The sequence below is a fragment of the Myotis lucifugus genome, unplaced genomic scaffold (genome assembly GCF_000147115.1).
Source record: "Myotis lucifugus unplaced genomic scaffold, Myoluc2.0 scaffold_316, whole genome shotgun sequence".
NCBI classification, from domain to species: Eukaryota; Metazoa; Chordata; class Mammalia; order Chiroptera; family Vespertilionidae; genus Myotis; species Myotis lucifugus.
Window position 1 is genome coordinate 1073025 of NW_005871364.1, and position 13603 is coordinate 1086627.

Genomic DNA, 13603 nt, shown 5'->3' on the forward strand with positions numbered 1-13603 from the left:
CATGCAGTGCACTGATCCCCCTTCCCCACGCACCTCTCCCCCGCCTAATGCACCTCCTCCAGGGGCCAAGGGCGGGTGACTACACCTTTGAATGAAACACAGTCCTGTTTGATGTTTAGTCATAATGGGCTTGTATGCCCGCTGAGTCACCAGCCCTGGTTCGCGCTCTGTGCCTCATCTGTGACCATACAATTCCCGAGGCCCAGACTCAACAATCCCGGAAGTTCATTTCTTCAACAAACATGAATGGTGCCTGGCAACCTACTGATTCGTGAGTTGGAAGGGGATGAAATATCACTTAGAAGCCACACAAGGGCAGGCAGTTGATGTGTTGGACACACGTTCCCTGCGTGCCTGTTCTCTGCTCTCAGTCAAGTGCACTTCTATGGCGCTGTTGATGAATGAATGAGGGCCAGCTAATCTCCCAGAAGGCCTCGATTTGCAGTTCTGGTTACAAACGAAGCCTTTACAAAGGAAAACCTCTCTTTCCGGAGGGTGCTCCTTCCTTACTTAAAAGCTTTCTGTGTCTTTAAAAGGGGGCGGTACCCTGTCAGATGGACCCTAGCGCATAGGCTGAAGGCGCGTGAAGGCCCACCCACTTTCTGTGACGTTCTGTGCGCCGGCCTCTGATTGCCCGCCTCAGACGTCAATCGCGGGGCGTGTGTCTCGCTGGGACACAGCGTAGGTCTGGCCTCTGGTTTGCGGAGCGGTCGGGTGTATTCTCCTCCCTCTCCCCCCAGCCCTCGAGGCCCCTGCCGCCCGAACCAACGGCGTAGCCAGCCGGTGGCTCCGCGGCGCCCTCCCGCACCGATCGCTCCTCGCTGGGGCGGGACCTGGCCCGACAGCTCCGGTCACTATGGTCAGTGGTCGTGGGGGGAGGCGGGAGAGGGGGAGCGGGGAGTGGGCACGGGAGGCGGGGTCGCCGCCCTGGCGCATGTGCACTCGCGGGACGGGGGTCGGGCGCGAGGCTCAGGTCCCAGCGCGGTCCCGTGGCGTTCGGACCCCGGGGAGTACTGAGTCGGGGCAGGTGCTAGGGGCCCCCGTCCTTCCTCGGAAGGCCCTGCAGGGCCCGGCACGCACCCCGCCGCCCCCGCGACGCACAGCGAAGGGGACCAGCCTGGCCCCCATGGCCCCCGCCCAGGCGCGCTAGTCCCAGGTGTCCCCGAGGTAGGTGCCCTCACGGGAGCCCGGGGGGTGGGGGGGGGGTGCCTCCAGGGCTAAGCGTTGTGCCTCTTGGTTAAGTAACCCCAGTCGGCTGCTCAGCCATCAGACACCCCTCCCGAGGCCCACGCGCCGACCTGGGGGTGCGCGGTGGCCGGGCCACTGAATCCCGTCTGACCCGCACATCAAGCGAAGGTGCTCGGAGTGAGGACTCGCACGGGGAGGAGGGAGGGCGAAGCCAAGACTGGAGGAGCCCCTGGTTCAGAGCCCCGTCTGAGCTGAGAAACCGGGGGCTTGAGCGGGTGGGGAAACGAGGTCCAGACAGGAAGGGGACAGGGACGGTTTGGGGGAGTCTGGACTTGAACCTGAGCCTCTGGACTCGCCCCAGTGCTCTTGTTACATCAGGGCACCTTCCCGGGTTGGGGAGAGGCCAGGCAGCCAGGGGGCTGCTGGGCTGCCGGCCTGAACCCTCCCCTGTGGGTCCCCTGTCCCCCCCCACCCCACCCGTCCTGTGGAGTGGAAAGGCGGGTGGCCCTGGGAGTCACAGCACTGCGTTCAAATCTCACCTCCACCCCTTGGGAAGCCCAGAGGCTTTGGCTGGCCCAGTCCCCTCCCTTGCACCGTTTTGCTCATCTGTAAAATGGGCTGCCGAGAGGACCACCTGGGGGGCGGGGGGCGGCTTTTCCTGTGATCAGAGTCCTGGCAATAGGTGTGCACAGGTGCCTGGTTCTTTTTGCTCGGTGTCCTCCCCCCATGTCTGGGCATGGAAATGGGTCACTACTGCCGGATGCTGCCGGGCAGGGTCAGGGGTCAAAGCCGGGTCATGGCCCGGCACGTTCTGGGTGTGGCGTGGGCAGCCAGGTCACCTGAGCCCCAGCGTCCTGGACAAACCAGCTCGCTGCTGAGGCGTGGCACCCGCTTCCTGCTTCTACCCAGGGCCCAAGGGCTTGCTGGCTCTGCTGCCCTGAAAGGGGCCCCGGTGTTTGTGCGTCACCCACCAGGGAGCAGCCTGAGGTGGGGTAATAATGGGTTTAGCCAACCTGGAGCTGGAGGCTGGATGCCTCCTGGTCACCACTGGGTAGCTGAGAAACAGCAGGGACAGTGGGGCCTGGGACCTCAGCTTCCGCCCTTGGTGCTGTACAGTGAGACCTCTGACCCCGCCGCTCTGCCTGCCCTGGACTCATGAGACCGGAAGTTAGAGGGCAGGTGGGGTCAAAAGCATCACACCTTCACCCGGGTCACCGACACTGGGAGGCTTGGGGTGCCTCCAAGAGAGAGGGAAGTGATCAACCCACTAAAGTAGGGACATCTCCAAGGCACCCAGCCTCCCCTAATAATGAAGGGGGGAGAGACAGGGCTACGTGGGTCTGTTTTCTTCTATTCACTCAGCATTTATTGAGGACCTGCTGTTTTCCAGGCACCGTGGTGGACCCTGGGCTGTGTGGTGTGAGTGGTGATGAGTGTGTGTGTGGTGGGCAGAGGAGAAATGTCTTTGGAAGATACAGCGTCTTCTCTCCTTTCCCGTTTCAAAGTCATGGGCTGCGCTTGAGGAAGGTCCCAGCTAGAAGACACAGAACCCCATGGGGAGACAGGGCCAGGATGAGGACCAGACCTGGGGCTGCCATGGGGGGACGTGGGGGCTGTAGGTGGTGAGGGTCCCATGCTCACTCCAAGTGCATTTAACGTTGGGTGAATGCATGGGTGTCAGTAGTGAACAGAAAACCACAGGGCCCTTCTGTGACTTTGTGCTTTTACTTGTCAGACAAGACCCCAGTGGGCATTCTAGTCATGCTGGGCGCTGAGGACAAAGGCCAGGGCCTGCCCGCTCTTAGTACCTGTTGGTCAACCTAGCCAGACACAAGCACCTCCGGAGCCCCTGGTCCTGGCCTGAGGTCTGACCAGGGCTTTGGGAGCACAGCGGGAAGCCAGCACCCTCTGAGGGAGGGGGGGTGCTGGCAGGGCTTCACCGGGAGGGCTTGGCAACTGGGTGTTGAAGGATGTTCCTTCAGGAGGGATCATGGGAGGAATGCATCCCAGGCAGGAGGGCACAGCATGCTCGGAGGCCTGGAAATATGGTTAAGAATGGGGTGTTCTAGGGAAGGATAGTGGTCGGTGTGGGTGCAGGGAGCTGGGGGGAGAGCTGAGTCTAGAAAAGTAGGTGGGGCTCGGCCGGCATGGCTCAGTGGTTGAGTACCAACCTATGAACCAGAGGTCATGGTTTGACTCCCGGTCAGGGCACATGTCTGGGTTGCGGGCTTGATCCCCAGTGTGGGGCGTGCAAGAGGCAGCCGATTAATGATTCTCTCTCTCTTTCTCCCTCTCCTTCCTCTCTAAAATCAATAAAAATATGTTTTAAAAAAGAAAAGAAAAGAAAAGAAAAGCAGGCAGGGTCAGAACATGTTGCGCCGTGGGTTGGGTTTTACTCTGCTAGTGGGAAGAACCATAGCATATTTTTGAGCAGGAAGAGCTGGTTGACTTTGATGATCGCTCTGGCAGTGCAGTGGACACAGGGCTGGAGGTGGCCCGGCTGGAGTCCGAGACTGGCTCATCCACTCAGCATGCAGTTTTGGAGCATTTCTGGGTGCCAGGCACTGGGGCTCTAGTCCTGGCAGGCAGAGTCCTTGCCCTTATGGAGTTGACATCCTAGTGGAGGGAGACAGACAGTGTGCAAGTAAACGAGGGAACCTGCGTATCAGAGGAATGAAATGAAACTGGGTGGTCCTGTCCCAGGCGGTGACGTCACCGAGTCACGTGAGGAGGCAGCAGAGCATTGCAGGCAGCAGGAACAGCAGGTGTGGATGCTCTGAGGTAGGAACGTGTGTGTCTTGCTGGAGGAACACACTGAGTGTCACTGTCGCTGGGGCTCAGCCAGAGGGAGGGGAGCAAGGCCAGATGGTGGAGGGTGGGAGCTGTCCTCTCAAACTTCTCCCAAGGGAGGGAAGCCATTGGGGGTGTTGAGGAAGGGCATGCCATCACCTGGTTTACATGTTGAGCCGCCAGCCCTGGGTGCTGCGTCGGATGGTCGGGATGGGGACAGGGCTGGAAGCCAGGAGTCCATTAGGGACCCTGTTGCAGCCTCTTGGGGCTGAGGGAGATGGTGGCAGCTCAGGTTGGATCCAGGAGCAGGGTTGATGGGGGAGGAGAAGAGGTGAAGAGGACCCCTGGGTCTTCGGTGTGAGCTCTGTCGGCCAGAGGGACCTTTAGGGGAGTTGGGGACACCTGAGAGGGGAGGCCGAGGTGGAGTGAGAGAGCAGGTAGGGGCACAGTGATTTGGGGGTGCTGGTCCGACATGCCAGTGGCTGGTGACTGTTTGAGGCCAGATCTCCAGGAAGAGGTCAGAGCTGGAGACCAGTTCTGAGGATATTGTACAAGTTCAGGCATCAAATGAGGGGCGGGGGGGGGGGGCGTCTCTAGTTCAGGGTCTCTGCAAGGCCAGCCAATAACTGTGACCCAAGACATATGGGGGCCCAAGCGCAGGGTCTTCCCTATTTGCTGAGCTAAACAGCAGAGAAGGGGCATTGGGATGGTGGGCTGAGTCATAGCCCCCCAACGACGCCCACAGCCTAATCCCAGAACCCCTGAACAGATACCGCACACGGCAACAACAGGTGTGATGAAGGCGAGGCTCTCGGGAAGGGGAGATACCCTGAGTTACCAGGGGGGCCCATGTGTCATCGCAAGGGTCCTTAGAAGGGGGAAGGCAGGCGGGTCAGAGTGAGAAGGAGCCGGGAGGATGGAAGGAAGGGATTATGAGCAAGGAGTGCAGCAGCCGGTAGAAATGGAAAAACCTAAGGAAATGGGTTCTCCCCTGAGCCTCCAGGAAACACAGGTAATGGTAAGTCCGTGCTGTTTCAGTTCCGGAGTTTGTGCTACTTTGTGAGACAGCGATAGGAAACGCATTCAGGGCTCTAGGCCTTTCCTAAGTCTTCGGCCTCCAAGTATTTTTGATTACTCACCTGAGTAAAGCTGTTTTGATCATTCTGCGTATTTGTATATACACATCGCTCCTAAAGTAGACATTTAAAAGGGCATTTCCTCACAGTCCCTGAGCCAGCCCACTCTGAAGACCTAGCCCCAGGCAGGCAAAGCCAGGCTGGAGCCCCCGGGAGCCTCTGGAAGTGATGGTACCTTCTAGGAGGGAGGTTGGCCAGGTTCTGGGCCTGCCCTGCTCCTGGGCGAGCCTGGAGGCTCTGGCCTCTAGGAGTCGGGAGCTGGAGGCTGTGGCCACGCCATGAGTTGTGGCTTCGGGGCGGCTGGGCCTGGTTAACAAGGCTGACTCAGCCCAGGATGGCCCTGCAGAGTGGCCTCTGAGGGAGGCTGGGCTGGCTGCTGGGGCCCCGGGTGGACACATGAGAGGCCAACCAGCACCTCAGAGCCTGGCTGGAGGGTGCTCACAGATGCACTAACGGGTAGTTGACGGGGGTCCACAGGGCGGCAGGGGGTACAGGTAGAGGCGTGAGCCTGAGGCCTGGCTGTTCAGGAGCCGTGGGGTAGTAACGAAAGACACCTGCAAGGACCAGGGGATTCTCTTCCTGGAGGGGAGAGGGTGCAGACAGGGGGTGAAATCTATTCAACGAACATCTCATCTGTTCCTCTGTCCAAGGCCTGGGATGGGCCCTGGGAATCAGCCGGGTGTACAGAAGGTCTCAGAGGGTCTGACAAGCTGTCCTGTGCCAAGGAAGGCCCGTGTGGCTTAGGACACATTGACGGGTCGGGGCACCCAGGTGCCCCCCAAAATGCTTCTTAGTCGTAGCACCTCTCCTCTGTCCTGGATGCTGGGTACAGGAATCGGGGCTGAGAGGCCGCCCCAGGAAGGCTTGTGTGGGTGGAGGCACTCGTCAAAAACGATGGCAATAAATTGATGGAAAACTGGCTTTCCGTTGACAAAACTCCCCATTAACACCAACCTCTCAGCTGTGAACTATTGTGTAAGAACTGTCCCCTTGGGTTGTGCGCAGGCACCAGGGCCACAGGTTTTAAACTGAACCCCCAGTGGCTTTAACACCAATTCTCCTACGTTATTTTTGTGCTGAAATCAGAGCTGTTCCCGGGTGCGTTGGAGGCAGAGGTGCCGCTCCCCACTCATCTGAGCCCTGAGTCTGGCAGGAAAGCGAAAGGCAGAGACCTGGCCTGAGGGGAGTGGCTGTTAGGACAGAGTCTCCTGCACTTTCCCTGGCACTGAGCTTCCCACCACCATCCCCTGCTCCCTGCCCGGTGACTTCTCAGCCACCCTGAGGCCCCGGCTGGGACTCTGGGTCAGGAGGTTTCTCTCTGGGTTGGAATTGACCTGGACTCCGAGCTGGGCTGCAATATGAGCTCTCACCAGTAGGTGGTGTGTCCGGCCAGATGCTACCACCTCTGCATTTCTAGCACTGCTTGGTGCAGGCTGGGTGTTTGGGAATTGTTGGATGACTGCAAGAAGGAATGAATGAGGGAGTGAGATGGGAAGGACAGAGGCAGCAAGGGAATATATCGTGCTCCAGCATGAAGGTTCGCTAGGTTTGAGGCATTATATTCTAGAAGATGAACCAGTCCGGCGGGAACCAGATGGTACCTTCCATGGGGGGCGACCTGACTCCCTGTCCAGGGAACAGGGCATGCAGGACCCTGGTAACATCTCACACATGTCTTTTGGGGGAAGGTGACAGTCGCGATGTCAGGTAACTCGCAGTTCAGAGGCTTTGAACGTGGTGAGGGTCCATCAGTTGCTTTTGAAAGTGTCCCACTTTGCTTCTTTTGCTTTCAGACTGAAACATCTTTCCACCTAATATCAGAGAAATGTGACATTCTCTCAATTCTCCGGGATCATCCTGAAAACAGGATTTACCAGAGGAAAATCCAGGTGAGGCAGGGGGTCGGGGGAGAGGATCGTAGATGAGACTGAAGGGGCGGGCAGTCTGAGGGGAGGGAGCGTGTTCCTGGGGAAGGTCGGGCCCGCCCTGACAACACATGACAGCAGGGGTGTTGCTGCAGATGTCCACGTTGCCCTGTCTCCCACAGGAACTCAGCAAAAGGTTCATCGCCATCCGCAAGACCAAGGGGGACGGGAACTGCTTCTACCGGGCTCTGGGCTATTCCTACCTGGAGTCGCTGCTGGGGAAGGGCAGAGAGGTCCTCAAGTGAGTGGGGCGGGGTGGGCTCCTGCTACGCCGGTGCTGAATTTCATCGAGGGTTTTTCCTCGGCACAGCCCACTTAACCCAGGGAGGGAGCCGGAGGGCTGCCTGGCAGCAGCATTGATGTTCGGGGATGCCCAGCTGCCTGCCGTGTTGGAGGTGGGGGCAGCCAAGTGGCCGGGGATGGAGCCAAGGACCGAACAGTCACAGAGCACTCAGGGCTGACCTGTGGACCCCGGCGTCCGAACCCCTGGCTAGGCAAGCTTCTCAGTGGTGGCACTGCTGACATTTCGGGCAGGATCGCTCTGCTGTGGGGCTGGCCTCTGTCCCGTGCTCTGTGGGATGTTCATAGCATCCCTCGCCTCCACCCACTCCATGTCGGGAGCACCCTCAAGCCAGGACAATCAAAAATGTCTCCAGACAGTGCCAGTATCTCCTGGGGCGGAGCGGCAATATCTCCTGGCTGGTGAGGCTGGTGCTCAAGTCCCCTCGGGAGGGAGGGTGGAGAGCAGAGCCCAGGGCTGGAGGCTGCGTCCCCACAGCCCGAGACCCGGAGGACCTACGTGAGGGGAGAGGAACCCTGGTTGAGAACTACCAGGTTAAGGCCATCATCTCCTGTTCCAAAGATAGATTAAGCCACCTGGTCCTTCTTTTGAATGAGACATTCATAGCATTTTCTGAGTGACATTGTGTTTCTACCATATGTACACAACCGACAGAGAACCTTAAGAGCATATAATAGTAAAATAATCAGAAAATGATGAGTTTTGAGTATTATCTTTATTTTTGGCATAACTTAATTATAAGTGTACATAACTTGATTTTTAAATAATGGCTGTGTTTAACACCTGATTGGTAAAATTCTTAAAAATTTAACAATTAGCTCTTGTGAATGAGAACAAACTGTCGCTAGCACACTACTGAGAAGAGCATCCCTGGCTGAGGGGACGGGGGGACTAAGGGGTGAGAGGCACATGGGGGATGGCTGTGGGGCGGGAGGGAGGCTGTGGACTGGATTAGAGATGAGGTTGGTGAGCTAGGCCAGACACTGGTGCTGAGGGAGAAGGCTGTGGAGGTCACTCGGAGGTCCCTGTGGAGAAACGACCATGAGCAAGGAAAGGCCAGGCATGGTCCAGGCCAGAGATGGTGATGAACCCTGGAGACAGAAGGAGGGACGGAGCCAAGAGGCCTTTGTCTGGGAGCAGGTGGTGACTACCTTACCTTTCTCATCTGAGAAATGGGTATAATACCCACCTTCTTGGATTGTACACAGTGAGAACAGAACAAGTCAGTGTGTGGTCCATGAGGCAGTGCTCTGAGAGGCAGAGAGGTCCTTCCCCTGTTAGTGACATGCCTTCTCATTGTATTGGGGGACAGCTGGTGAGAGGGGATGACAGCTACAGTGACAGCAGCGCTCCCTGTACTTCCCTGTAAGCATCCATCTACCCCTTTAGGTTCAAAGAGCGTGTACTGCAGACCCCAAATGACCTTCTGACTGCCGGCTTTGAGGAGCACAAGTTCCGAAACTTCTTTAATGCTGTGAGTTAACCTGCGGCGACGCTGAGCACCGGGGCCTTCCACGCTGGCCCAGCAGACGGGATGGGCTCCGGCCCGAGCCTCTGCCCAGCCCACGGCTCTGTGGTTGTGCCTCACTTGCTCCTCCCAGCTGGGAAGGCCTGAGGGGTGCTTCCTGCTGGTGGGGATGTGGGGTGACAGGGAGCTCAGAGCCCTGCCCTTCCCCTGGGAGGAGGCACCTCATTAGAGTAGCTCTCAGGTTGGAAACTCTCCCTCAATCTCTTCCCCCCATTTCCTCTCCACCCCACTCCCTGACCCCATTCCTGAAGGGGGGCGCTCAGTTCTGAATCTCTAAGTAACAATCCCAGCGAGTGATGGAGGGAGACCCCCACTGCCGTGCGCTAGACCTGACTCCGGGCTGAGTCACTCATTACTTAGCTTTGGCGCGGTCTTGACTTGAGGATTTAAAAGTGAACATGTGGTGGCGGGCGCCCCTCGGGCGGAAGGCGGCGGAGCGGGTCTGGCTGTGCCGCGGCTGACCCGCGGGCCCAGTTTTACAGTGTGGTGGAGCTGGTGGAGAAGGACGGGCTCGGTGGCCAGCCTGCTGAAGGTGTTCAACGACCAGAGCGCCTCCGACAGAATCGTGCAGTTCCTGCGCCTGCTCACCTCCGCCTTCATCAGGAACCGCGCAGACTTCTTCCGGCACTTCATCGACGAGGAGATGGACATCAAAGACTTTTGCACTCATGTAGGTCCTCCGGGTCTCGGGCTGTGGGGACGCGGCCCCCGGCCCTGGGCTCTGCTCTCCACCCTCCCTCCCAAGGGGACTTGAGCACCAGCCTCCCCGGCCAGGAGCACGGATGCGCCAGCCAGCAGCATCCTCCGTGAGCTGCCTGAACTGTGCGGCTCTGGGCCTCAGACTTCCCATCAGAGAAATAGGGCTTCAGACTGGACTGTGGACATAATTAAGGAATAGCAGCCCCGAAGTCACATTTGCCCCAAGTTGTGTTTTTATGATGCATAGCATGAACCTGAAAGAGCTGCCAACATTTAAACACTGGGCAGTTTTCAGAGGCAAATCTGGATTTCTCCAGATGTAGCTCCCAGGCCTTACTCCTGCGTGGCCACAACCAGCAGGGGCTCAGCGGCAGGCACGCTCTGACCCAGGAACACAAGAGCCGGGCTTCCTTCCTAAATTGGGGTTTTCCATTTTGGCCTTTGCAGGAAGTGGAGCCCATGGCCATGGAGTGTGACCACATCCAGATCACGGCCCTGTCCCAGGCGCTGAGCATCGCCCTGCAGGTGGAGTACGTGGACGAGATGGACACGGCCCTGAACCACCACGTGTTCCCCGAGGCTGCCATCCCCTCCGTTTACCTGCTCTATAAAACTTCCCACTACAACATCCTCTATGCAGCCGATAAACGTGATTAATTTTAGGCCATGAAGTGGAGCCTGTCACCTAACGGGACTGCCTTCTGAATGGAACATTACGGCTTTTCAATTTTTTAAGCGATTTAGACTGTAGTTAGAAAACAGAAAACACAGCCTTTTGGGCAAAGTCACTGGGAATGAGGCTTACCAATATGGGCTGTGGTAACTTGGCAATATATTTAATATTTATTTTCATGGAAAGTCAAATGCTTTTTAACTCAGGGCTAAGAAGCCAGGAGCCCTGGCTCTGCCCCAGTTCCCAAGACCTTGGGTAGGTCACCTCCCCTCTCTGGGCCTGGGCCTTCCTCTGGAGGCGTTTCTGCCAGTGTCCACATTCCATTGTGTAACAGCCAGGGCCCTCGCTTTCTCTCCACCAGGGGCAGGGCCTCTCTGGTGGGGAGGAAGAGCTCAAGGCCAGCTGACTCCCAGTTCTGTACAAAAGGATCAAGTCCACTCAGCTGTCGGACTGGACTTGGGTGAATGACTTCAGGAAACATGGGCCACTGAGGCCAATGTGAATGTGAGGCTTCATCCCAAACATTCATGATAGGAGTGTTTTCTTACCCCTAACTTAAGAAGGAAACGGAGACTTTTATGCCAAAGTCTAGAAGGGGATCTTCAGCATGAAGTGCAAGTTGTCGGGGCCCCTCTACCTCTCTCAGGGCCGGGACTGCCTGCCTGGCCCGCCTGCCTGGCCCTTCTGGGTTCTGCTGCCAGCCCCACTTGGACCGCCGCTGGAGAAAAATTAGGGTCTGGGACCTGGAAGCTGTCTGATCGTCCCCAACATATCCTGGAGGTAGACTCTAGCTACCCAGTCAGGTGGACACAGCACACGCAGCCGTGGACTCCAGCCGAGCAGAGCGGACAAGTTTTGTAAGGTTCTGTGTGTCCCTCCTTCGCTCGGTATATGGGCTGGAGAGAGGTGAGGTGGGGAAGAACAAGGCGAGCCAAAGGACTTGGCAGTGGGGAGACTTCTGTTTGGAAACTGCTTGGGAGACAAGAGCCCTGGTGGGCAGCCGCCTCCTCCTTCTACCTGGACATGCCCCTCAAGACCCTCACCTGCTGCCTCAGGACCTCGAAGAGCCCTGGCTGGCCAGGGCACTGCTAGCAAGTTCTAGTTCTCTTGCTCTGCGGGAGGAAATGGAGAACTCGGGGTGTGGAACTGCCCCAGTTACTTCCTTCTTCTCACAGGCTCCATTCTGCAGGGAGTTGTTAGAAACCACTGGTGCTGCAGTGCGAGTCGGCTGGTGTGACGACGCACAATGCACGCGGGCTGGAGCAGACTGCTCCCAGTCCTGGCACACAAGCGTCACACCTGACTCATCCATCTGCCTTGGCGAAGACAGACATCAGGGTGCTTTCGTTCCGGCAGGGACCACATTCCCATCAGCCGCTGGCTGGAATTTGAACCCAAGGGCTAAGTGATCATGCCACTGTCCACAGGAATATAAATCTTACCCTCATCTCTGAATTGGTTCAGTGTCTCACCCGGTTCTGGGTAGGAGTGCTGGGCTGGGAGTGCACTGGACGAGTGGGGGGACGTGTTACATGGTTTGTGAATGTCAGCATCCCGTGGCCACTCTGCGGGTGTGAGGTGGGTCCTGCGCCCCGGCCAGGCTCTCAAGCACAGCATCAGTAGCCCTGGCCGCCACTTTTCTGCCGCCGTGGCTTGTGTAGTATCCACAAAAGCAGTTTTCCCTTTGGCAGACCAGCTGGAGAAATGCCCTCTGAGACTTGCCCCATGGTGTGCTTCTAGGCCCGAGGGCCCGCCAGAGCTCACGGGGGAGAGCCTACCACTTTAGAATCAATGCCCGAGAGGTGGGCTGAGTTGCTTTCTCTAAGGGAAGCACTGTGGAGAGAAAGGAACGGCACTCTAAGTACAGATGCTACTCAGCTTAGGATGGGTTCCGTCCCAAAAAAACCATCATAATTTGAAAATATTTTAAGTCAAAAATGCAGTTACCACCTAACCTACCGGACATCAGAGTTTAGCCGCCCACCTTACATGTGCTCAGCCTCCAGTTGGGCATTTATCTTGAGTTTCATCTCAAGAATTGCCCTCCTCTTCTCACCAGAAGCAGGAGACATAGATGGGCGTTTGGTAGGCATGCTGGGATGAGAAGACAAACCAGTGCTGGGGGCAGTAAACTACAGAGCATCGGTGGTTTGCCCTCGTGCGCTCGTGGCTGACCTGGAGCTGTGGCCACCCAGCGTCAGCAGGGTATCCCACATCAATTGGGTATCCCACGTCAATTGGGTATCCCACCATGTGACTAGCCTGGGAAAAGATCAAAATTCAAAGTGCCGTTTCTACGAAATGCATGTAGCACGTGTGCACTATCATACAGTCAAAAAGTCCTAAGCCGGGACAGAGTGTGATTTGCTCAGATCCAGTCGCGTGGTCTAGAGCACCCAGCCATGCTAACAGTCACTCTTCCTGGGCAATTCTCCACCCACCCCATACAGCCATCTCTTTCCAGACCAAAAGCTTTGAGTTTGCTTTATAATTGTATATTTATTACTTTCCAAAGGAAACTTTGTAAATCAATGGAAATATTTAGCAACAAAAAGAAGACTATCCTTGCTTTGACCTAGCTCCTGTTTTAGGCACAAAGGGGCTCGGGAGGCAGCCTGGGTTTGAATCTCACTTTGTCACTGACTCCCTGTGACCTTGGCCAAAACACGTCCCCTCCCTGAGCCCTAACTCCCACCTTAGTGAGATGGAGACAGGACGACTCAAGTAGAATGCAATTGTGTGAAAACTACTACAAGGCTCAGCTATAGGGAGTGGTCTATGGATGGGGATGTTCTCAACTCCCCCTTCCCAGAGCAGCAACGGGACATGCAGGATGGGGGAACGCTGTGACTTCCCAGACCATGGTCTAAGAACCAAACACACATTCCCACACTGGGTGGAAATGGGGGTGGGGGCCGGAGCTCTGGGTGGCTGTCCAGGGGCCCTAGGTCCCATGGGATGTGGGCCAGGCCTTACAACTTCCCGGGCAGTTGGTGAAAACATTTCCTACCATTAAAATGGTTTCCATAACAACTTTTGTCCTGGCTGCTTAGTATTTGGTGCCCGTGGGGCTTAAGTGTGTGAGTGGATTTGGTGGTGGTTCAGGCTGCTTGCTCGGTGGAAGATCCAGACACTCAGGAAGTCCTGCTCTTGGGCTGGAGGCATCAATACGAACCAAAGGCCTCACCAGAGCTTCCCCTCATGCGGTCAGAGAGCAGACCTGCCTGGGAGGCTGCCTCATCTTTTAAATCCTCCCTTACATGTTATCCCACCAAAATCCTATATAATAAAAGGCTAATATGCAAACTGTCCCCTCAACCAGGGGGTGGGGCTGGCCGCCCAAATGCCTGCAGCCCCTCCCCC

At 57.0% G+C, this 13603-nt stretch overlaps 1 protein-coding gene across 1 annotated transcript; it reads left to right on the forward strand.

The window, feature by feature from the left end:
- The first annotated feature begins 671 nt into the window (after window positions 1–671).
- Window positions 672–13273, forward strand: OTUB2 (OTU deubiquitinase, ubiquitin aldehyde binding 2). The gene is given in 7 exon segments (XM_006100516.3): window positions 672–859; window positions 6908–7003; window positions 7162–7280; window positions 8730–8814; window positions 9343–9375; window positions 9377–9538; window positions 10015–13273. Coding segments are annotated over 7 exon segments (708 nt in total). The 5' UTR covers window positions 672–856; the 3' UTR covers window positions 10225–13273.
- The last annotated feature ends 330 nt before the right edge of the window (window positions 13274–13603 follow it).